Source organism: Polypterus senegalus, chromosome 11 (assembly GCF_016835505.1).
Source record: "Polypterus senegalus isolate Bchr_013 chromosome 11, ASM1683550v1, whole genome shotgun sequence".
Taxonomy (NCBI): Eukaryota; Metazoa; Chordata; class Cladistia; order Polypteriformes; family Polypteridae; genus Polypterus; species Polypterus senegalus.
Window position 1 is genome coordinate 116,471,265 of NC_053164.1, and position 26,887 is coordinate 116,498,151.

Genomic DNA, 26,887 nt, shown 5'->3' on the forward strand with positions numbered 1-26,887 from the left:
GCCATCTGTAAGCTTAGCGCCGATTCTTCAAAAGCGTTTAAAGAACATTGAAATATCTTCGTAGTACATGTTTAATTATTCTATCCTTCACGACACTCCCAGTGAAGAATATAGATTATTTAAATGAAGTTAAAGTTTTATGTGTATAATTTAACAAACATATTTTGCTTCATTTCACCTTAAAAATGATATCGTCATCATATGTAAATACGCGCTTTATAAAGTGGCCCAGGTTGTGAGATATTATAACTGTAGTGCAAGTTTACAGTGGGGTGATTGTACTTATAAGTACAAACAGTTCTACAAGGAGCACTTGATTGGCTGCATTTAAAGTTCTTGGGATTAAACTGTTTCTGAACCGCGAGGTCAATACAGGAAAGGCTTTAAAACATTTTGCAGTGGCAGAGACAGCGTGTGCTTAATGCCGTATACCGATAATTCTCTTTCCGATCAGCTGCTGCTGTGATTCACACTCAGATACAGTGATATAAATACTCCGAGTCGTGCAGTGGGAGAAATATGGAAAAAGATGATCCACTGTGGCAACTCCTAACGGGAGGAGCTGAAAGAAGAAGAAGAAATAGAAGTGAGAGTAACAACGCTAAAGCAGTTATGGTATTTGGAATACTATGGCTGTTCCCTGGACCATTATATTGTTACGAGTTAATAACAATCAGATGCATTACACTAATAAACAATATGCGGTTAGTTTCGGTGTATTTATAAAGCCGCGTCATGAAAATAATGAGTAATCACACAAGAACAGTACCATTGCTTTGATGCTGGGTGCCGCCAGTTTGCAAAACCGAGCGGAGAACTTGCGTACGTCAAGGTATGAGGTACCATGGAAAAGTGCGTGGCTTTACGCCAAGTGTAGGTTTTATACATCGCGATTTGAACGTGGAAAAGTTCTTACGCAACATTTCTGTGCGTACGCACCGTTTATACATGAGGCCCCTGGTATGCATATCTTTGGAATGTGGGAGGAATATGAATACTCAGAGGAAGCCCACGTGCAAAATCCACAGGAACAAAGACTGGGTTATGATTTGAACCCTGGTCTTTGAACCTGTCAGGCAGCTGTTCTAAACACTGCGGCATTCTATTATTTAAGCAAAATTAATTAAAATATGCAATTGTAGGCATATGTTTTGTTTTATTTTCCTTTTTCTTTCTGCTCTTTCAATTTGGAATTTACAAAATATATATTTTGGTGACATACAGTTTATTGCCCTACTCTCCAGTATCTATCAGTGTTTGCACTTGATCAAGTGACAACTAGGCAAATACATTTTCCCAGACCTCAAACTGCTGCAACACACAAGGTCTGAAGCTGTGTATTCTTAATAACATGTTTCAGAGCTGAATTTTCCTCAGAAATGAGAGCATCAAGGCCTCTGAATAGGTAGTCTATAAAGACTTTCATCTGCTGCAAGTAAAAAGATGTTCTTGTCAAAAGTTTCCAGCTCAGGAAAGAATTATGAGATTAGGCATGAATCTTTAAATATATCTGAATAAAACATTACAATAATTTCCTTTCATCCTCTGACATTCATAGTCATTTTTTCATTAATGTTTTATTGTAAAAACATTGAATTCATTATTGCAAAATGTTTCATTAAAGCCTTTATAATGAAAAGTTGTGCTAGGCTTTTCAGTTCTTTTTACTTTGATGAATTGTCTTAGGTACAGATTAGCCCAGTATGAGTGTGAGTATGTCCTTCAATGTGCTGCTGCCTGGTCCAGAATTGCTCCTGCCTCTCACCCAGTGGTATTGTGACCTGCCAACAGGTGGGATTAGATTGGATGGATAATTTTCTGTTACAGGTTTCAGTCCTGATGAGAGTATCAAATAGTCAAGGAACAGCCCACACAATAAAGCTACAGTTTAAGTCTTTACAAATGAGCTATGCATTACCATGCAGTTGTATGGCAGAGAACAAGGCTGCAACAGAGAATCATTTCAAGCCTGGAAAAAGTTTCACTAAAGGTATATATTATTAGTAGACTATGCAAGGTATGGCCCCCTTTTTTCTCTAGAACAGCCACAAACACATTCATGCTGCAAATTCCAATTTACCCCAGGGGAGCTCTTTGGACCTGAAATGTTGTATTCAGGCCATTGTAATAAACCAAACTCACTGTCATATTTGTGGAACCAGTGTCAACTGATGTGTACTTTGTAAAATGGCACATTATTCTACTGATTGTATTCACTTGGAAAAGGAACATTCAAACTAAGCTCTTTTGATATAAAAAGGCCTAATGTGCGCCAAGAAAACATTCAACAACCAGAAACCTGAATGTTGTCACAAGGAACAATGGATCCACAAATTCATGTTATTTCAACAGAAATTATTCAGACCATTTGTCTAATCTTCAATCATCGAGTTTGACAACCATATGCCTGCTATAGCTTCATCTTCTTATTCTTAGCTGACAGGACTAGAACCCGATGTTATCTTCTTCTGCTGGATCAGATATGGTGTGCATTTGGAGAAGCCCTCCTACACAACATTGTTGTAAAGATTTATTATTTGAGATTTGTAGCTTCTCTATTAGTTTGACCTGTTTCATCATGAAGATGTTTTTGCCCACAGAAATGCTGCTTAATGGATATTTTTGAATCCCACTATTATCTGTAAACTCTAGAGACTGTAAGGCATAAGTATCCTGTGATGGAATTTATTTCTGAGATTCTTGGACCAACCTTGCATAATCAATGAATCATCCCATGGTCAAAGTCACTATAATGTTCAACTCAGTTCAAATCATTTTATTTTTTTATAGCACTCCTAACATTACAGATTCAGGCTATTGCACAAATTTATAAATATAAGTAATATTGCATTATGAATGGCTACAAAACAAGTAGTGGCTATGGTAAGGGTGAAGCACTATAACGAAATGTACGGGCAACTGGGCACACCCAAAGGTGTAAATAAAATTTTCTTAATTGCCAATGTCCACCATCAATCAACCCAAAATAGTGTCCAAATAACCCACAACAAGAGCGAGGACCCAGTTGAGACTACTGCTACTCAAACTACTAAACTCCCACCAAGAACAAACAACATGCTGACCTAGTGGGACTTTTAAATTCCTGAACACACACACAGACTGTTTGAACACATATACTGTATTCAGAATCTCATACCACCTAAAATGTGGATATTCTGAGGATTATGTAAATGTTTTTGTCACTTGAACACTTTACAACTATTCAGCAATGTGTCTATTGGATTATACATATACTCTGTCTGTTTATGCTGTCTATTATGTCTATCTGTTGTAAAATGTGCTGTTGTCTTTATGTTTATTTTGTACATTGAGCCCAGTGAAACACATTTTCATTCAGCTCTGCACTCCTTGTTGTATGGTTTGAATGACAATAAAGTAAGTCCCATCCAATCCAGTGAATCCAATTGATCCTTAACTGATGGAATTGATATTTCCAGAAAATCAGTAATGAGGAATTTCCCCACACACTGATTACAGAAGCAAGCCTAACCTATGACCATTTTAGCTGATCGCAGTGGCCAAGGCAAAGGCCACAATCAAAAAGATGAGGAGTTGTAAGGCTGAGGGACCTTTCTATTTCTGACCAAAGTCTGGAAGCTGCTTTGCTGAAGAGGAGAAGGGCACACATGATTGGACCAACAGCATCATTGTCCCAATATGGAAAGGGAAAGGTGACATTGCTGACTGTTTTAACTATCAACCCATTCAGCTGCTCTACCATACTATGAAAATTTTGGAATGGCCTGTGAACCACCATACTTGAGATAACACTGTCATCACCACCAGAGACCAGTGTGGAATTGTGAAGGGATGCCATACAGTATGTGCTGTCCTCCTGCTAATAGAAGGCTTCAAAAGACCGATTGACTAAACAATAAGTATGATTATATCCCTAACAATAAAAGTGATGTGTCCATGTAAATTTATTTGAATTGGTTTGTGATAGTTCTTATTTACGGTACATATGGTATGTGGTTGTCTTCATTTTGTTGTATCTTCTACTTCTGTCAAAATAAATCACACATTGTTGACATTTCTTGTATTTCAAGGTAAATTTCATTTATCTTTAAATTTCATGTATCTGCCACACCAAAGAAATCATTTATTACAGCTAATGTCACAACAATGTTTACAAAAATAAATAGAGTTTTACGCTTCCGTTAGTAGATGATGTGGTGGCATAGTGCATATTGTAGCAGCCCTAAAGCAGCAGAGACCTCAGTTCAGTTCCCATTTCAGTAACATTGTGGTGCTTTTATATTCCCCCAATGTTTACACAGGTTTTCTATGACTACTTTGAAAGATGTACATATTAGTTTAAATGATGGCTTAGTATTGTCTACATATATGCGTGTAGTTAAATTCTTGAATCTCGCCTGCAATCACTAGCATCTAAATCATAGAGATTTACCTCCTTTTTTCATTTACATCCTTTTTCTAATATACAGTTGATCATTTATGGTTGTAAACCTCAGTTTTTTCTATTTCATCATATAATTTCACAACTGCACAGTTTGGGATTTTTGCTTTTTTTAAAAAGTCCAGGATGCATTCTGATAATTACCATATCAAAATAATATTCTCTGCACTTTTTCAAAGGGCCAGTAATCAACGCTGTTACCTTTCTCATTCTAGCATTTCTCCAATGTCCAGGATCTGTTCCGATCCGTAATTACATTCAGCTCTACCTACAATGCCTCCTGGTTATTTCTTTTTTCCTTTCACTTAGTGAATTTGATGATTGAACCTAATGATCTGTGTGCATTACAATGCCACTGACTCTCCATACCCACAGTGTTCGTTCACCCGTGAGCCGCCAATTATCATAATGGCCTTGAATTTACCTTCACTTTCAGTTCTCTCATGTTTGTGGTCTACAGTAACAAGCAGAATATGTTTGTTTTTAAGGGTATTTTTTTCTATTTCTAGTTTAATTTCAAACATAAATATTTTTGTAATTCGTGACTACTGTTTATTATACATTCTGCTACAGAATACTCTACTGTTGCATTCAGAAGCAGTGGGTTGGTTTTCATAAAAAACAAACCAATGGCACATAAAGAAATAAATGATTCCAGAAACACAGTCAAAGACTAATTTATGATCCAGAGTATATTTAGTTTCAGTGTGAAGGAATATAGTCAGCGACACAAGCAGTTAAGCATTGTTTCATGGAGTCCTTCAATTGTTTATGATAGGAATCATTATATGAAATGCATTTTTTGTTGTTGTTATTTTTGATTTGAGTTTTGGGCAAGCTATTATTAGAACATTGAAACTTTGCTAGTGTATTACAGTTATTTGCTATCTTTTCACAGACACAGTCAGGTTATACAATTAATTTCCTTAATTCTTGCAGGGCTACACTGATGAGCCAATAACAAAAATCCTTTGCCATGTGGAGGATGGAAATATTGTGCAACTGGACCGCTGGAATGTAGAAGTACAGAGGAATTTTGCACACATTCGGGAAGACCAGGAGGAAGGTGCCTCAAAGGTATTTGTTAAAATATGCCTTGAAATTATCACTGCTATGAGAGGGTTGAATCAAATGTAGAGTAGATGTTAGGAATACTGAATTGAGACTTACTGACATGGATAAAAATGTACCAGGAGTAACTTCTTTGTTTATAAGCCCTGAAATGCTGTATGTAGGAAGTGGTGTTTGTATGCATCGAGATGAAACATGAAATACTCACTTTTGAAAATGTACAGATCTATTTCAGAAACATTAGAAAGATCTACCACTATGTTTGTTATTTGATATAGTGTAGAGTTCAATAAGGATGCTAGGCAAATTAGAGAAAGCAAAAATGACCATAATTATAGTGGAAAACTGAAAGAGCACAATAAGTACAAAACTCTCATCCTTCTTTTAGTATTACTTTTGATTTTTTTATTTAGGCACACATCTACCAATGAAAATTCACTTTTGAATTTTAGTAATCCCTTTTAGTCTACTCAGAAGAGTTTGTTAAAGTGAGCTCACATTAAAACTGATGTAAGCATATGCAGGCCCAGTAAAATATGGTGTAAGAAGGACGCTGTATAGCGCCCAACCCGACACAGATTGGACACGGGAGGCACATGTAAAATAAAATAAATATTTATTTTTCTTCATCTGTGGGCTACGCCTTCCTCGTACCCACAGACACAACACAGTACTAAGCACAGTAACAACACACAAGCACTTTCTTCTTCTCTCTTCCAACACCACTCCTCGTCAGCAAGCTTTGTCATCCTTCCACCCGACTCTAGCTGTCCAGTGGTGGTCGCTGGCTCCTTTTTATTGGGTACCCGGAAGTGCTCCAGGTGGCTGATTGCTGATATTCGGCTACACTTCTGGGTAAGGCGAAACCAGTGCCCAAAAGGGGCCCCTGGTGGCACCTGTGGAACCCCACAGAGCTGCACAGAACTCCAACTCCAATGAAGCCCGGGGGGAGTCCGAGGCACCGCTGCAACCCAGGGAGGCTGCCATCTAGCATCCAGGGGGAGATACTGGGTTTCCCACCCTTGTCCCCCTGGCAGATGTGGTGAAGGGGCATCCCGGCCATCCGTCACAATGACTACTTTGAACATAGACACCAATAATATCATCAATGCGTGGCACACAAAGACAAAAGCATACTTGTCATATACTGCAATGCATACTGTAAGGCTTTTCCCCAAAATGAGTTTAACATTGTCATTTTGATTTACGAACCTACAGTATGTGCATAATGGTACAGTGCTCGTCATTGTTGCCTTAGATAACTTGGACCAGACAGGTGTTCCTTCTCTGTGAAGTCCTCATGTTTTCCATTCACAGTTAAAAGGTATGGAGTGAGGTCAAATGTTAACTCTAGAGTATATTGGGCATGTGTATGTCTTGTGCGGGACTGACATTACCCTTATTATCTTCCTGAAGTACAGTATAGTGTTGCATGGAGGAATATTTCCATTTCCTGTAGTAATCACTTTGATGGTCTTTATTTATATTGGGGAACATGTTGAGGGACCACTACCAGTAACTGCTATTTGGCCATATTGTTGGTAGAAGTGAAACAGCTTCAGTTGAGCACATGACTTAGGCTCTGGAAATAAACCATAAGATGGAACATTATTGGGTGCTGACTATCATGGCTTGAAAATCATATTTCGGAGAACAAAGGAATGAGTTTCTTGGAGGGTAGAAGGAGGTCAACTGGAAAGAGTGAGATTGATTTGATTAGGTACCACCATGGATAGAATGCATAACAGACACCTAGAGTATTTATAGTAGTCTCTTTTTCTCACTCATCATTAGCTGTTCTGTGATTGCATAATAATTTGCACTTGGGATCTACTGATAGCGTGTGGAAAAATAGATATACAGTAGTAGCATGCACAACCCAATTATAAAATAACCAGTTACACTCTATTTTAAATTTAAAAACATTACTTAATACTTGAAAATGTATTAAAGTAATGATTGTGTTCTATCCGGTTTCATAAAAGGTTGTATGTCACAGTAGCAGATTCAGAGTTGTGAACATCCAGCTGGTGAATCTCACAGGTAAAACTCAAAAATAATTAGCTTTCCAGAGTGTGGCTGAGTTTGTCAGAAGAGCAACAACAATTTGTCTACTGGAATTGGCAGATTCACTCAGAATTCCCAGAGCATGTGATCATTCCTATCATACATTCTCAGGTGGTACTAGCTTTTGTTATATAGTACAAATAGTTTTTTTTATATATTATTTACATGAGTAGCATTGATAACATATAAAACTTATTTTTATTAATCAAAAAGGCTACAAAGAAGCAAAATTCAGGGTGGTATTGCTAAAGTCAATGTCACTGCCAAATTGCCCCTTGATCTTACTTGGTTCCTGCTTTGAACCGGTTACTGCTAGAATATGCTGTAACTCTCTTTGACCCAGAAATTGCTTAAACCAGTGCACAAAGGAATGAATGGATGTGTTATGTCTGCCACAAGCTGTAACTAATGCTTCTTCCAGATATGGAGTAGTAAAGGGGATGACTGTACTCCATACATACAAAGAAAAGTGAGACTACATTACAGCCACACACCACTTTCTCTTTTATCACCCGGGATATCTTTTCATATAGAAGTAGAGAAGGTCGATGATGTAAGACATAAAGATTTATTGACACAATACATTGTCCATAGCCAGGCTGCTATGTTTGATATACTGCAGGAACACTACAGAGTGTACTGTATATGTGGTGTGAACTTTAAAACCTTGGCATTTATGAAGGGAGTAAAAAAAAATCCTCTTCTCATGTAATTTGTTCATTTGTGCCTTGTAAGAAAACACAAAGACTGACAGCAGCCTTGTTCTATTTGAGAGATTGACTAAGATGCCATTTTGCAGAGAAACAAATAATTGTTACTACTATTTATTCTGTCAAAATTATTTTTTAGTGCAAATTGTTGATCTGCTTAGCAATGTAATGCTTAAAGTTTCGAAAATTTCTACTTATTTAAGTGATAATCTAGGCCTAAGAATGAGGGCACTTGTGTCACTTTTTGTGTAAATATTAGCTCAACACTACTGTACTGTATATCTAGATGTGGTAGAACTATACACCCAGGTGGGTGATACACTCTTGCCAGACATTCCTTATTATTTTCTAGGGTCAGTGATCCAATGTGAAGTTGAAGCAATGCAGGAGTCAGATAAAGATGCTATTTGCATATATGTGCACATGTGAAAACAAAATGGGGAATTCCACCCTGAAAAGGCAGAAGCACCGCAGTTCATCTGTTAATGATTTATTAAGGATGCCCTTAACTGGGTGACACAGAAATGAGGATGAAAAGTTTTAAAAATCCATATTGGTAATTGCAATTAGTTCAGGTGTCATAAGATTACAGTAAGGCAATCTCTCCCCATTACTGTTCATTTTCTGGGTTTGCCCAGACTGACATGTTGCCTTCCCCAGATTTCCTTTCTGACGCCAATCTCTTTTAGTTGCCTTTAGCAATAAGCAAGAGGCATCATGAACTCATTTTAACCTCTGGCTACAAGGATATATGTTTCTATTAAAAAAATAGCAAAAAAGTTTTGTATCAAATAGAATGGCAGTAATATTTGCAGCATTTGAGAATCCAATTTTAATATATATGGCTTTGTATTTCACTGTTCCATAAAATTTTGCCTAGCCTGTCTTTCTTCCTAGTGTGGAATCTTGTTAATACTGTGGTGTATCATTTCTAGAGGCATAGATTTAATTTAAATGTATTCACTAGCATCAAAGTCCCAGAATAATATATGACACATAAAACTGTTGTCAATGTTACAGAGCCAGTCTAGAGACAACAAGTTAAAATGTGCTGGGTAAACACTCTTTGAGATACTTTAAATTTAAATTAAGCTGCCTGGTAGTAATGGTTTGTTTTAACATTAACCATTTCAAGTCGTTTACATCCTTAATGCACTGACTGATGGTGATGGATTATGTATTGTATTCTTAACAATAAAAAGATTTTTCACATTCTTAAGTTGCATTTATTTTATTAGAAATTATCCCTTATTTTAGAATTTAAATGTATGCATACTTATAAAATACAAACATTTTGACAATTTATAATTACAATAACTTCTTTTATTTTTTTTATTTTAGTTTCTGATTTTAGTTTTACACTCTTTGTATTTGGCTATAAATAAAATGACTGTCTCCTTTTGTAAAACAAAACTCATTTATCTAAAATTTAGTGCACTGTGTATTAAATTATTATGGATTAGCTTCAATTGTGTATATGTTGGAACAAATCTAAGAAAATAACTATGTCAGTCTGGTACTACTGTATACTTTAAGTGGGATGTTTTACCTATTTAAGATGATAATGACTATACATTGTTATTATGAATATGCTGCTGAAATTGTTCTATACGAGTCCCAGTGTATTTTTTTGTGTGTTAACAGCTTCCTCTGAGTGTTTTCAATAACTACTTTAGCCTGGGGTTTGATGCCCATGTTACATTGGAGTTTCATGAATCTCGAGGTTAGTATCTGTTATTTCTTTTGGCCATTCTTATCTTAAGTAAGATGTGGATTTTAGTTGCGATTTTCTCTTATTTTTTCTCATTTCATGTTTTTTTTTTAATTTTTTTTATCATGCTTCAACTTGCAGAAGCCAACCCTGAAAGATTTAACAGTCGATTTCGGAATAAAATGTTTTATGCTGGGGTAAGTATATTCATTCATTTTTTAATCCAACATTAATGTGCTACAATTTCTATACAGAGAAGACTAAAACTGAAACACCCTTACAAAGACAAGAACCATTACAAAGTACTTAAAGGAAATACAGTGGTGTGAAAAACTATTTGCCCCCTTCCTGATTTCTTATTCTTTTGCATGTTTGTCACACAAAATGTTTCTGATCATCAAACACATTTAACCATTAGTCAAATATAACACAAGTAAACACAAAATGCAGTTTTTAAATGATGGTTTTTATTATTTAGGGAGAAAACAAAATCCAAACCTACATGGCCCTGTGTGAAAAAGTAATTTCCCCCTTGTTAAAAAATAACCTAACTGTGGTGTATTACACCTGAGTTCAATTTCCGTAGCCACCCCCAGGCCTGATTACTGCCACAATCAAGAAATCACTTAAATAGGAGCTGCCTGACACAGAGAAGTAGACCAAAAGCACCTCAAAAGCTAGACATCATGCCAAGATCCAAAGAAATTCAGGAACAAATGAGGACAGAAGTAATTGAGATCTATCAGTCTGGTAAAGGTTATAAAGCCATTTCTAAAGCTTTGGGACTCCAGTGAACCACAGTGAGAGCCATTATCCACAAATGGCAAAAACATGGAACAGTGGTGAACCTTCCCAGGAGTGGCCGGCCGACCAAAATTACCCCAAAAGCACTGAGACGACTCATCCGGAGGTCACAAAAGACCCCAGGACAACGTGTAAAGAACTGCAGGCCTCACTTGCCTCAATTAAGGTCAGTGTTCACGACTCCACCATAAGAAAGAGACTGGGCAAAAACAGCCTGCATGGCAGATTTCCAAGACGCAAACCACTGTTAAGCAAAAGAACATTAGGGCTCGTCTCAACTTTGCTAAGAAACATCTCAATGATTGCCAAGACTTTTGGGAAAATACCTTGTGGACTGATGAGACAAAAGTTGAACTTTTTGGAAGGCAAATGTCCCGTTACATCTGGCAAAAAAGGAACACAGCATTTCAGAAAAAGAACATCATACCAACAGTAAAATATGGTGGTGGTAGTGTGATGGTCTGGGGTTGTTTTGCTGCTTCAGGACCTGGAAGGCTTGCTGTGATAGATGGAACCATGAATTCTACTGTCTACCAAAAATCCTGAAGGAGAATGTCCGCCATCTGTTCGTCAACTCAAGCTGAAGTGATCTTGGGTGCTGCAACAGGACAATGACCCAAAACACACCAGCAAATCCACCTCTGAATGGCTGAAGAAAAACAAAATGAAGACTTTGGAGTGGCCTAGTCAAAGTCCTGACCTGAATCCAATTGAGATGCTATGGCATGACCTTAAAAAGGCGGTTCATGCTAGAAAACCCTCAAATAAAGCTGAATTACAACAATTCTGCAAAGATGAGTGGGCCAAAATTCCTCCAGAGCGCTGTAAAACACTCATTGCAAGTTATCGCAAATGCTTGATTGCAGTTATTGCTGCTAAGGGTGGCCCAACCAGTTATTAGGTTCAGGGGGCAATTACTTTTTCACACAGGGCCATGTAGGTTTGGATTTTTTCTCCCTAAATAATAAAAACCATCATTTAAAAACTGCATTTTGTGTTTACTTGTGTTATATTTGACTGATGGTTAAATGTGTTTGATGATCAGAAACATTTTGTGTGACAAACATGCAAAAGAATAAGAAATCAGGAAAGGGGCAAATAGTTTTTCACACCACTGTACATGTATATTTATAGTAATAAATTAACTGAAAGGTTAAAGTGACAATAGAAATATTGAGAAACAGGGCAAGGAAAATATACAACTTGATTCAAAGATAATTACTAAACTGAAAAAGTGAGCAAACAGGTGATTAAATTAGTAAGAAAATCGATAACTGACCCTTCAAGCTAAAGAAACTTAATACAAAATCCCCAAAACTGAGACTCACTAAGAGCACAGTTGTTCAAAACAGAGAAGCTTTCACAATTCTTTTAATTTCACTGAAAGTTGTAGCACAAAATCTAAAGGGTCCACTAATACTTTAACTAATACACAAGCCAAAAAAAACCCTGAGAAATATGAAAGTAAACAATTACATTTTAGAAAAAACTAATGACCTGGTCTGAGAGCTTGGGGGTCAAAAACAATTCCACAGTGGAGAGCTGAGGCAAACTGGGATCTTTATAGTTTCCTCAGGTGATCACAGTAGGTTAAGGCCATCATTTCAATTTTTAAAAGAACATTTTTGTTTCTCATTAAATTGGAAAATAATTAACAATTACAAGAAAAAAGAAAAATGGAAGATCCTGACACAAATGATATATTTTTGTTGATTAGTGTATATCATTGAGGTCTTAAGCAGACATGCATGATTTTGAATAATAGCTAGCAAAGGCCTAAGATACAAGAATCAGTGGAATGAATGATGTGAAATGGTTTAGTAGATCACCATCACTACCTGGGATAGAAGCCAACCACTAATGAATAAATATCCAGCCTTTTTATTAGTTCAGTTCCTTTAGATAGCTGTTTGATTTACAAAGCACTTTTCTTTTTTGCATTTGAAAGTTCTGTTTTGAAAATTATATGTATAAAATATTTGTTGGCTTATGAAAGAGTAAATGAATATTTGAACTCTACAACACTTCCAAGTTTTACAGATTTTTTACTTTATCCTGATGAATAAAAACCAAATCAGTCTCTGATCAGGGCATCAATGATGATTTATACTTTACTGTAATGTTCCATCTCTGCAATGTAGAAAATGTATTTTTATCTTAATAATACATGTTGATATGAAAATTCGAAGTTCATTTGATAAAGTATGCTGCACGCTAGCAAATATATTAATAATCAGTATTTTGCAATAGAGCACCATCATGCTTTTACATTTTACTCCTTGGACTGATGAATACTATATTTTCAATCAGGATTTTACTAATACGGGTAGAGTTCTGTAACTCTTACCTCAGCAGTTAAAGAAAAAACAAACTGTAGGCCGGTACAAAAATATTGCAGCGTTCTTATAAATTTGATTGCTTGCACAGACTAGGCTAAACTAAACAAGAATTTGTACATCAAAGATATAATACAGGACAAATAACTGGCCCATAATAACTCACATGTCTAACTTCAGAAAGTAATTCAAGCACACTAAAACAGTATGTTAGAAACAAGTTTTTCAATATATTCTGAATTAAATTATATAGCAGACCTGAACAACATTTAATCATAGAACTCTTAGGCCTGAGTGGGCAGTAATAAATATGAGGGACAGAATCTGGGTGTTTAAAATACAGCATCACAGCAAAATGTTCAGCAATTTATTGCTATTATTTTTTGTGTAGTGCCATACACGGAGTGCAGGTTCAGAGTTCACAAGTTTTTTGTTGTTTTTTTTTTTTTCAAATTTAGGTCACATTTTTAAAAAGAACATTCTGACAGCTCTTTAGGAAATACTGACACTCAACACATCCAATTCAAAGAGTTCCTCGCTAGCCCCCTGTAACTGCTACTCCTCATCATCCCTCTCTTTTATTTTGAGAAAATATTTGAATGCCGGCACAGTGTGATCATCTGTTTCCAACTTCTTTTGGACGGATAAGGAAATAACCAGCCATGCTCCTCTTTCTGACACATAGCCAGTCTGACACATTCTATTTAAATGAAAAGAAGATAACCAGGATTCTACCTGTGTTTCCCTTCCCACTAGGTTTAAGATCCTAGCATTTCCAGTTGGAATAAGCAAAGGCCATTCAAGTGTTTTAATTATTTCTGTGAATAATTGTTATAAATGGTAACTATATGTTTTAGATAGATTTAACACAATTTTAAGATGGGGTTTCAATTATTTTTAACAGGCAGCATTCTCAGATTTTCTTCAACGAAGTTCGCGAGACTTGGCAAAACATGTTAAAATTGTGGTAAGTGCACACATGGAAGTTGTATGAATATCCTGCTAAATAAATTACAGTATTCTGTATTGAAGATGATAAATAAATAACTGGAATCATTTATTGTATGCTTAATTGCCTTGTTTTTTCAGCCATACATATTTGAATGTAATAGCAAAGTTAGCAAGCATAAAAACAGTACACAATTGATCGATCATGTCAGCAGACAGTATGTTGAATATGGTGTCTCCACAACTATTTAAAACATCATACAGGCTCCTGACAGTTCTAGGAACTTTTTTAAAAATTGCTAATCCGAATTATTTGTTTTCATTCTTATTAAGAACTCTTCCACTAAGCAATCCAATATACTATACACTGTTATTTCCCCTGAGTTCTTTAGTCTGAAATGTTACAAGATAAAATACATTCGCTAATGCTATCATATCACTCCCAAATAAATTTATTTCTACTTATCTTTAATTACTTTTGTCATCATAATTTCACAGTAAAATCTGATTTCTGTTTCAGAATAACAACAAACAACAGTACAGTCAGCAGCAAATTACAATATTAACAGATTCCTATTCTGGCCAGCTAATTCAGGACACTTCCTCTTTATACAGACACAGATGGCAAAGTTTTGTGTTGTTTTCAACTACAGATCATAGCAATCAGTGCTGACTCTATATTATTCTGCTTGAACATGTTGCAGTAGTACTTTCTTTTATATTCAAATGAAAGTGTTTTTGGTTTAATGTTGTGTGGTGGTTACATACAGTAATAGGCTGCCATTTGCAATAACTTTTTTGATTTTGATTATGATGACATGGTGGCACAGTGGTGCAGTGGGTAGCGCTGCTGCCTTGCAGTTAGGAGACCCGGGTTCGCTTCCTGGGTCCTCCCTGCATGGAGTTTGCATGTTCTCACTGTGTCTGTGTGGGTTTCCTCCCACAGTCCAAAGACATGCAGATTAGGTGTATTGGCGATCTGAAATTGTCCTGTGGGTGTGCGTGCCCTGCCCGAGGTTTGTTTCCTGGCTTGCTGGATGAGATTGGCTCCGGCCGAACCCCGTGACCCTGTAGTTAGGATATAGCGGGTTGGATAATGGATGGATGACATGTTTATGTTGTCCTGGTTTCTGCTTTTAACAGCTATGTTAGACACTCTGGACTTTTTAAAGTTTTGATTTTGCCTCATAAGGGTTATATATATATATATACATATTTCCTTATCTTGTTTCTTCTTTGAATGTATTAGTCTAGATCTCTCAACACGATGTATTCCCAATTTATAATTGAGAGAAATTGTTAACAAAATATGTTATATACCCTCAGAAGTATTTATGCTATCTAAAAATAAATACTAAAAAGTATATCTAGTTGCTAAATGTATTTCTTTAGCTGGGATGTCAGAGCATTGAACCATTTAGTATTACTCCTCTGTGATTTTAAATGAGATATTGCCTTTTTTGCAACACAGAGTCATGTATAAAGAGTGAGACAGATGCTAAATATTTATTTACATCCCAAAACCTTGGATAATTATAACTTTTTATTGCTTGTTGCTGATGTTGGAATTATGTAATTACTGAGAAAATTGCTTTTTCTAGATGGTATCTATATGTTGCAGATTATGACTTCATTCATGTACAATTCATGTACGTCTCTGTGGATTCCTTCTAGACATAATTAGAGTTAACATCACAACACAAAGAGGATATTATAACTGACATACCCTGTCGGGACACTTGTCGAACATTATGTGCAATTATCTACCACTGGTCTTCCCAAAAAAATGTGACTGAATATGAGCTTTTGTCCACATTATACTATATCAAGATACATTAGTTTTTTTCCTCCGGCATCAGAAATGTCTGTGTGGCTAAATGCATAAGTAGCCTGGCAATGGACTGACGCTTTGTTCGGGTTTGAAATACGCCTTGCACCTAATGCTGCCTGGAAGGTCTTGGTCATGTCACCCTGAACAGCATTAAACAGATTCAGCAATAAAAGGCTGGAGATAACATTCCATTCTGCTAATTCATAAGTATTTGAATTTGTTTTCAACATATCTTTCAATAAGTTTCTCTTGTGTGGTATTTCGAAATGTTCAACATTTCGGCTGCTTGAAAGGGAAATTCCTTTCAATTCATGCCATTCCTCTTTTCTTACTAGTCTTGCCATCTGTGCTACAGGAGATGCCACTTAAACAAAAATGTTATACTAATTATGCACTTTTCTTATAGCTTACCACATCTATACATATCTGCTTTATTATACTATTTAATACTTGAACTTACTCTAGAGGTTTTTACACACTTCAAAGTCTTCCTGCTGATGACCAGCCACTTTTTTACATGCTGATATGAGCTTTGGGTGCTGAATGTCCGGACGGCCTGCCGTACAAAGTGGTGGACCCCATTACAGCTCCCTTAAATCTGATTAGCTGACCAGTCATGAAGGTTTATTCATGATATCTTGAAATGCTTTAAAGAAATCTTAACATAGTATCCATCCATCAATTATCCAACCCGCTATATCCTGACTACAGGGTCACGGGGGTCTGCTGGAGCCAATCCCAGCCAACACAGGGCACAAGGCAGGAAACAAACCCCAGGCAGGATGGCAGCCCACCGCAGGGCACTCACACACACATACCAAGCACAAATTTAGGATCACCAATGCAACAAACCTGCGTGTCTTTGGACTATGGGAGGAAACTGGAGCAAACTCCACGCAGGGAGGACCCGGAAAGCGAACACGGGTCTCCTAACTGAGAGACAGCAGCGCTACCAACTGCGCCACCGTGCCACGCATCTTAACATAGTATAAAGAGAAAACAGGAATTATAAATGTTCAGTATCCACCTTGGGCTTCCATGGTTAGAGGCAAAGGCAAAAAGATGATGAAAATCTCAAAAACAAAACAGGTAATATACATAGGTCATTCCAGTGTGCCTCCCTCATTTGCTGGTGCATAAGTATTACCATCTTGCTGATTTAACTGGGATAAGTTCCCAGGGAACAAGAAGTGTGATACAGAATGAGTGATGTTACTGGCATGTCAGAGGTGCTTTCAAAGGAATTCTGCAGAGGAAGATAACAAATAGGAAGGATGCGGTATCCTTCCTTGGTATCTCGTTTATATAAACTCCTGTTAAACTGACAACCTGCCCTGACAATAAGCAGGAAGTTATTTTGAGATATTTATAAATAAATTAGCTTTCTGAACCATCTTAATATATGTTTGAAATATCCAGCAATGCAATTAAGATATCTAAAAAAAAAAATTGCACATTTCTTGAATTTGAATCACATTTGAAACATTTCAATAATATCAAAAGGAATCTGGAATATCTAAAAATGAGCTCCTACTTCCTTGGAGATTAATACATACTTATTTCAAGCTAATTGATTCTGACATATTGGAAATGCGGTTTTAAGATTTTAAAACTCCAGTGGATTGTGCTGCTCTGTGGAGTTTGCATGAGTGTGTGTTGATTCTCTCTGGGTACTTTGGTGTGCCCCTTAAATCAAACCCAAGCAGATTGGGCTAACTGTCAACTCTTAACTGCCCCTGTGCTAGTGTTCTGCTCAGGGTTTGTCTCTGACTTGTGCCCAGTGGTCCTGTGATAGCATCCAGCCCACCACAACCCTGCAATGTAATGTGCATATCTGGAAAATGAATGACCACATGAATGAAATGTAACATTTCTCAAACTGATTTGAAAGTGTCTTAGAATAATTTTGTAATTTTTAAGTATTGCACATATTTTTTTCAAATTAACACAAATTGACATTCTCCGCAGCTGAAGATGTTTACAAAAAAAGAGTCATGAAACCCTAATGAAAAATAGGAAATTAAATACAAATAATGAAATAGGAAAAATGAAATGTAGACATCATAAACAGAAAAGATTATTTCATAATATCTAGGGATGAATTAAGATGACTAAACGTAATTTATGATCACTTAAATAAACTGAAGATGTATAAATAGTTTCAACAATCTTTAAAAAATACTGTATACTATTTGCCAAAAATCAATCTGGTTCCAATCATTAAGAGAGACATTTATTTTGCTCCGGTTTTATATACAGTAATTATTTGTTCAATTCACAGATATATTTGCTTGCAGTCGGCAGCAGAACAAAAAAAATGCTACACTCAGTACAGTGTAGTAATTTATGTAATTAATGACCTGGTTTGTTTTTCCAAATGCTTATAGTGTGTTTTGGAATTTGAGGAGAGCTTTAGTATAAACTGATTTAGGTGTCAAATTACTGAAGATTTGTAATGTGTTGCAAGATCTAATTTGTGCTACACTGTTGCCATCTGGGAGCAGTCATCTTCCAGCAATGAAACATATGCAGGTTTATCAACTTTATATGCCATGCCATGAGACAGAATGCAGTGACTGAGTTGTCACTGTTAGCAAACAGTTCTCTCTTTACAAATATACAGCATTGGCAGCTTTGACAAAAACAGCTTTGTAATTATTTCATTCAGAGTCAAGCTTGGTTTTTAGCAGTCTGTTTGAAATATCCTATAATAACCATTAAAAAGCTGTATGTATTTTGGAGGCGTGCTACATAAATAAATGCAGATAAATGACCATAATATGACCAATCCATATATGAAGACATGGCTGTGTCCACATACTTTACTTAGGAATCATTTTGCAATGAGATTTTACATCTGAAGCAAAACATTTAAAGTGAAGGACTACCAAAACCACTGATCTTAGAAATGAGAAATGCAAAATATCAAATTAAACACAGTCTTCTTATTTAAAACTCTCATTTTCATTTAAAATAGTTCCGAAGTTTTCTAACATCAGGTTTTTCTTTGTTTTACATGTAAAGTTTTTCCTTTCTATTTCTCCAAATCAATCAATGTTTTATGATTTTTTGTTCTAAACACAGAGTTGGGTACTTATTCGTTCTGTTCCTTTCTAATCGTAAGGTATTTCTTTGCACTCTTCCAACATTACATTTTTCTTAATTTCCTGTTTTCATTTTTTTCTTGATTGTACTCTCCTGAATACTAAATTCATATTTTGTTCTTTTTTTATCCTAAACATGTCACAAACAGATTCTCCCCTTACTTTCATGCTCAAGTTCAGGTGTATTGTCGTGTGTACATAGTACAATGACATTCTTAAACCTTGGCTCCTATTGTGAAAGATGCTGTTTTTATCATGTGAAAGAACAGCGGCGTTAACAACAGCAAATCCTGATGATGGCATTACCATGTGACAAAGCAAATTACCAAACATATACAACTGAAAGAAAAAGACAGAAATAAAATCTAAAATAGCTAATGAAATTACGAAATGTGGAAATTGCTTCTAGATTATAGAATTGTGCATGTCTTTTAGTTTGTGACAATTTGGTAAAAGTAAACTGATAATACAGTTATGGAAATGCAATCTTTCAAGATACCCAACAGTATTTTATTTTTGGTTCCTCTGCAATGTTAACATTTCAGTTTTGCTGAGCAAAATAAAAGAATAACATTGCAGCTTGTAGCCTGCACGGTTCAGCCTACATTTTGAATTACAGGATACCATTGCCTGAAATGAAGCACACCATTGAGCCTGAGCTTTTAAAAAAGCCTTGTACCATAAAATGGAGATGTTTTCATTTTATAAGCATTATAAGAGAACTGCATAAATAGGTAATAGGTTTTTATCAAATGACAAAACAAGGATTTTTTTTCAAAGTCATCAGTTATATTTCTTTCTAATTATTTCAAAGTTGTATAAAAATGTCAGTTTCTAAAAATCATAATAAGCTGGCAGGATCTAGGAAATATTGTTTTTATAAAACTATATAAATGCATAAGCATGGCCACAACTAAACACAGATTTCATAATTATTTTTGTCTAGCTCCGGACATCTCTACTCTCAAGAATCAATAGTGATGCGTAAAAAAATATTTTTCTATTTCAATTCAGTTGAGAGGACAGCTAACTGTAATTCACGTACTAATGTTATGTTTGTCATAAGTCAGGTTTGACAATAAAAAATATTATATAACTAAAGTATGAAACAGATAAAGGCACGTAATTGAAAAGTTCAGAGAATGCCAAAACTTTGCAGGCTTGCTGTGATAAATAAGACAATCAGCCTGAGCTTTCTAGTTGTTGTTAATGACATTTCCATTTATTCCGCCTTCGTCAAGTATGTTCTGGAGAGTGGCGGTATACTGCCTGTTGTCAGCCATGTCATCTCTAAATGTGACAAAAAATTATTACTACCACCAATACTGCTATAACTATAGTTAGGACTGCATTTAAATTGATGTTCACAATATGATATGACACAAACTGTCAAATTATAATGTACTTAAGTCCAACACGAGAGCAGCATGCAGAATTAAACAATCATCAAAATGTGTAATTTATTTCACCTCAGGGTGAAACAGCTAATGAAAGCAGACTCTTTTGAGATCAATGCAAGTAACAAGTTTATCACTTTGTCTGCCTTTTATATAATACAGGTGAATTATTTGTATTTTCAACCTCTCTTATAATTGCATTTTCAGAAATATAACAGTAATATTTTTTTAAAATACTTACAGTATTAGTTGTCTTTTTTTAAAGAGTATGAAGAATGCATTCCTTTAATTTCCATTATGACTGTAATAGTTAATTGTTATGAAATATGATGAACTCTTTTGAGCAATTCTATAACTTGTATGAAATGACTTTAGAGAAGCAAAAATTGTTTCATAGCTAGAATGAGCAAAATTACTCCAACAGCAACTTTTTTTTACATTTGTTTGCAGTGTGATGGCACAGATTTAACGCCGAAGATACAAGAGCTGAAATTTCAGTGCATTGTCTTTTTAAACATTCCTAGGTAAGACAATTTCCAGAAAAGTATTTCATCTGCCACTTAAATAATTTGCAAAAAAATTCTGTAATAAAATCAAGTCTGCTACTAGCACCCAAAGATAATCCACAGGCAAAAGATCATTTATTTGACAGCACAGAAGGAAAAACATACAAGAACATGTTCAGTCTTTCTCTAAAGAGAAACAGCATGGTTACGTAAGAAGGTCATTCAAAATAGTATTCAACACTCTCTATACTTCAGGATTACACAAAGTGTGGCATTTGTGATCTTGCGAAAAATTAAATAATAATCTTTCATCAATAAATTAACTTATTATTAAAATGTTCTTTTTTTTAAATGTATTTATTTTTATATTCTCAATGTAATATAGATAATCATTGCTTTTTATCATATTTGAAATTCTGTTTGTGCCGGGTGTTGTAAGCCTGGCTATAGGTAGCTCATTTTGCCCTTCACTTTCCTAAGTTTGCACGAATGCAACCTGAACATTCCATTTTAGTAATGGAGTTTGAAGGCTTCAGCATCAGCTCCTTATCCACAACACCAAAATGAGTACCATCTTTTTTTTAAATTTGCATTTCTGGTTCAAAGTTTCTAGTTAAAGCTATATACTGTAAGCTAGTGAAGAGGTATGAAAGTCCAGAACCGTTCACTCCTCAAAAGTAGCCACAGTAATTTGAAAAAATCAACATCAGGAATACAATGAACATAAGACATTGCACTGACAGGAGCTGAGCAGCATCTTGATCTTCACCCACTACTGATGAGGACTGCCTGATGGCACTAATGTCCACCATGGAATCCTTACCGATGTTCCTTCCACTGCATTGAAAAGAGGCTGGTCGTATGGTGCTTCTCTTTTAAAGAAGTGAAGACTCCTTTTGTAGACAGGACACAATGTCTGTAGATCATTTTTTCAGTTGTTTGCCGAGATCACACTGTCCAACAGACAACTGACAGAACAGTAATTAGCACTACTATTGGACAGGCCCAGATGCTTGGGTTTGAATCATGCAATGTATGTATTCTTCATGTTCTTTCTGTATTGTTGTTGTTTGTCCATTCTCATCTCAGAGCTGTTTGATTGTAAACCTGACGTATTGCTGTTTCATTTTTGGCAATTCATAAACAAATGATTTTACTGAGCAATGGGTGATCGTGAGGCTCTTAGTTTACTGAACATTTAAATCTACAGTATATTGAAGTATTTTGTCGGTTGATAACTATGTCAGGGTATGCACCGACATAGTTTCATTCATTTTTTTGTGACAACCATACATTAGTTTGAAAACACAGGAAGCAATCACAAAACTCAAGCGAACTGTTCTTCCTCATCCACACTACAGTACACCTCTTCAAAGCACTCAAAGATGTCATCTGTGGGAAACATTTGGGAGTAACAAGGTTATTACTGAATAGTAACAAATAATACATTTTATTTATAAAGCATCTTTCCCATTCTCAAGTGTACAGTGACTGTGAATGCAGGATTTGGATTGGTACAAGATGAGGATGGATGCAATTATTTCTCAAAGGAGCTAGCCAGATACAGTTATCGCAGATTACTGGGAAAAATGAGGATTGTGAAACCATGTAGCCTGTGATGTGATGCTGGCATGTGGAATTGGCATTATTACACTTTTAAAGAAGGCCACAACCATAATGAAGCATATAAACCTTAATTCCTATTTATTGTTTTGACTCATAACAGTCAAAAACAATTATTTCTGTGAAAAACGTATAGTTAATGCATTTGTTTATCTTTTTTACTTCTATTTCTGGATAACAGACTCCAGCTCACTATTCGACAATTCTTTTACTTCTTCATAAAAAAAAAATAAAAATAAACATGAGCAAAATACTGCTGCATGCAAATTTTTTAAAAATCAATCAGTTTGGACCACTTCATCTGTGCCAAAATGAACTTAATAGATGGGTGATGTACACTGTGGTTGGTGTTTAAAAATATGATGTGTAGCAGGAGAGTTGCCAGCTTTTTTGACTTTTTAATGGGAATGCTCTTTAACGTTCCTTCTGATGTGCTTTCTGTGATCTTCTGAAGGTCACTGGTTTCATGGTTGTTTACCTGAATGTTTTCTGCAAATTTGTATTTCTCTCCATTTCCTTATCTTAATTTTTTGTATGTGTTGTTTGTCTGCTTTTGAAGCAAGCCAGCATTACAGCCATCTCTTGCTTTCAGTTAAATTAATTTCATTCAATATTTTTCAATTTTATGGCTGTTTTGAACATTATATTTTGGTACTATTATGCTGTTGACATGAACTTTTTTATATTCTGATTATGGGTCATGCAATTTTGTGTTTTTTCAGATGGCTGTAGCCATAACATTATTGATAATAGTGTACTGTTGATAACATGACTTCTGGTATACTGAGGCATAACATCATCACTACAACAGTATTGAAGATACTGAACATTATATGCAAGTAAATGCAAAACAGAATGTCATCTCTAAGTGTTTCTCCATCTTTTAATAACTCATGATGTGAATATCAACTCTACTTTAGCATACATCAAGGCAAAGCAGACATCAAAGAAATCTTTTGTCTCTCTTCATGTTCTGTCATTTGTATTTGGTGTGGTAGTAGCTGCAGATACAAAGGTTATCTCACATAAATGGATCGTTTCAGAACTCCTTAATGAAGAAATTAAGTAGAAACAGATCAGAAATTCTCAGTATTACTTCTGTGTTGTGCATCAGACATATGTTGCTGTAATCACTCTTTGGTGCAAATGTGATTTCTGGGAACAAATGCAAAAATATAGAAAAAATGCACCTGTTTTCTAGAATATTACTAAATAATATTCTGTTTATGTTCTGTTTCTGGAACATCATATTATACAATGTTTTGTAAAAAAACAAAAAAACAAAAAAAAAAATTCTTGCTGTAGATGAACCATGCAAAATCTCTGCCTCTTTATAGTTAGCATACAACTTTGTTAATCAGGATTTCGGTTGTGTGTTGTGGTCAGAGTGGACACATAGCCTTCGGAAATGCTGTAAACTAGCGGAACCACTGTCGTAAACAGAAATAACAGACATACAACAAGCAAATCTGGTTAGCATTCAGAAAAAAATATGTGTGTTCTTGACATAACACAACAAAAAAGTTTTTTATAGACGTATTTCCTTTAAATAAGCTTATATATGTAGAGTGAGATTAAATGTCTAAATATTAAAATAGGCGTATCTTTATATAACTTTAGATTGACTGTGTCACCTATCTGTAATAACTGATTTGCAGATATTGTGCAGGCACTATGCCCTGGGGAAATACAGGAGACCATCGAGATTTTGAACCACAACGACACGATGATGGCTGTATTGAGGTTATTGGATTTACCATGGCTTCTCTGGTGAGTAAAATAAGGAATCATTCAAATACCATTTAATGACACGGCAGCAATATATATATATATATATATATATATATATATATATTGTTAAGAAACAACACAGTATAAAGGTTTGGGGTTTTAGTCCTGTATACTGCAAGAAAAATAGAGTAACGTCTCCACGTATTTTACAAGGTGAACTTAAGACATATTATGCTGGGAAGAGGGACAATTTATACAGGGGGTCTGGAAATTAGAAGGTGGAATGCTGGGAAAATCATGATGCAGGATGGGTATTGACGTCATCATAGGGAACTGAAGGGTAAAAGGGAACCCGGAAGTATGGTGGCTTTTTGGGTTGTCCGGGCGTTGTTACAGCGACGATTCCTTGTTCTGGCTAAGGAAACAAGAAAAGAAAAGTTAGTGTGCGGCCGCTGTCCTCTGAAACGACCTGTCAACCTGTGATGCGGCCCGGGTCCTTACACTACTCTCCATGCGCTCGTGCGTGACAATATACTGTTAAGTGAACTCTCATCTACAAAACTCACCAACAAAAACACTATTTCCCATTTAGCTAAAAGGTGAAATTTGGCAGGATGGTACACCTAGGGCAGTAAGTATCAATATATATGTAGGGGTAAAAGAACCCAAAAATGGAAAAATTAAATACCCCAAAGAAAGATGCCTTGATGATTTTGATTGAAATTTGGCGACATTGTGGAAAACAGAAAATAAGCAGACACATTTTTTTATTTGTTGATATTTCTCATTAATAATGCTTTATTGAGTGGTACATTCAAACTCTTTTTCCTGTTTCGCCACTGCACTGACAGAAATTTCTTGGAGAAGCAGGGCATGCTGGCCAGCTGCAAAAATGAAGTAAAAGGAGCAATGATCACAAAATCTCAAAGAAGACACATTTAGTTTGCTTGCCAGGGTCTGTGGCTATGAGAGTAGTCAGTCCAGTAAAAATGATATTTAATATATATTACCCCCCACCCTCTTTGTCTTTTCTGCAACCTTGTGTAAATGCCGGAGTGGGGACTGCAGTGTTGTTTTTTTTTTCCTTCCAACCCCTCGAGATAAAGATTTTATTGTCTTACTCTATTGTATTTATCTTCAAGCAGTGTTTCTCAACCTTTGCGGCCTTGGACCAGTTTAGCATTTGTGAATCAAACATGATTTAAAAAAAACATGATTAAAAGAGCAGATGAAGCAAGAGTTGAAGAAAGATGTGCACTGAAATGGTGTTGGAGGGGACGGGACAGGGGTAGGTGAAGGGGGGACTGGATGAATGTGGTGGTTCATGACCCGAGAGTATGGATTTCACTATTAAGGTCAAAAACAATAAAAAGTGAAGGAATGGTATTTTCCTGGGAAAAGCAGAGTGGTTGTTGTTGATGTTACCTCATGATAAAGCAATAAATAAATACTTAAACACAATCTATTATTTCATTATTGCATTGTATGTAAAAAAATCGTGTGAATGTTCAAACTGTTTAGTATGAATTGTTTATGTCATCAAAAGCAAATATGCCATTAGCTAGCTGCACTAGCACAATCTTTATTGTTAAATCAGATATATTGATTTTTATAACCACGTCAGTCATTTCATGTCTTGTTAATGGTAAGCATTCTAAAACCTTTTGCAGTTCAGTGTAGCTTTTTGAAGCTGACTGTGAAGAATCCTTTCATATTTTTTTTATACTGCAAGATAATGAAGAATATTCCCAATTTTGTTGCAATACCTTAAAGTCACAAATTTGTCATGAGGAAAGGAAGTGCATTAATTAAATACATATATTCATTATATTAATGTTACCGCAATAAGATATCTTGATTGTACCAAAAGTAACAATGGTTTTTCTTTTGGCACAAAAAATGTATTTAGTGTGCAACTCCCACTAATGCAGCCCAGAGACAGTGGCTAGGCTATTTAAAATTGATGATTCATAATTCAATTTCTTCCCCTTCCAAAAATGTTTAAGGGGTCACCACATTATTTCTTGTAAAAACATACATCCACTTCGGTCAGTTTGTCTGCTTTAACATTGTCACCACTGACCCCCTTGCTTAGTTCATGTTAGTGCCTGTGCCATGGTGTTAACCTCCAGTAGTGAAAAAAACAGTAGTAACCATATAGAGGCAAAGCTGATATGGTTCAGTCTAGTGCATAGTAACAGATTACAGAACATCACAAGCATCACTTGTTTGATTCAGACTTTGCTTTGTTATGAACGGTTTCATTCATGCACAAGGGCAAGTATTGTTAAGATCACATTAGCATGTGCCATGTAAGAGCATTCCATTAAAATGGTATCTTAATAGATGTGTCATTGAAATTCCAGAGAACCATTTATATACATTTGAGACTTCAAAACAGCCTTAACAAAAGCTGTCTGTCAGAAGACAAAAACAGGCCAGCACCCATGTATTTTTACATTTGCTCATTCCAAACATATAATTTTTTAAGAAATTATTAACATCTCTTTGTTTCTCACTCTTTATGGATTGCTCTTATCACTTTTATATTGGAAGAATATTTAATATACCAACTTTACAAAATATAAAGTAAACAATTATGGAAAT

The 26,887-nt window shown here is 35.6% G+C and overlaps 1 protein-coding gene across 10 annotated transcripts in view; it reads left to right on the top strand.

The window, feature by feature from the left end:
- Positions 1-26,887, top strand: part of dgki (diacylglycerol kinase, iota) — a 288,696-nt gene that overhangs the window by 207,613 nt on the left and 54,196 nt on the right. For all 10 annotated transcript variants that reach the window (XM_039769554.1, XM_039769556.1, XM_039769555.1 and 7 more), the window contains 6 exons: positions 5,381-5,518; positions 9,934-10,012; positions 10,142-10,197; positions 14,045-14,107; positions 20,871-20,944; positions 24,208-24,319. In XM_039769554.1, coding sequence (XP_039625488.1) covers positions 5,381-5,518; positions 9,934-10,012; positions 10,142-10,197; positions 14,045-14,107; positions 20,871-20,944; positions 24,208-24,319 — 522 coding nt within the window. The remainder of the gene's footprint in view (positions 1-5,380; positions 5,519-9,933; positions 10,013-10,141; positions 10,198-14,044; positions 14,108-20,870; positions 20,945-24,207; positions 24,320-26,887) is intronic.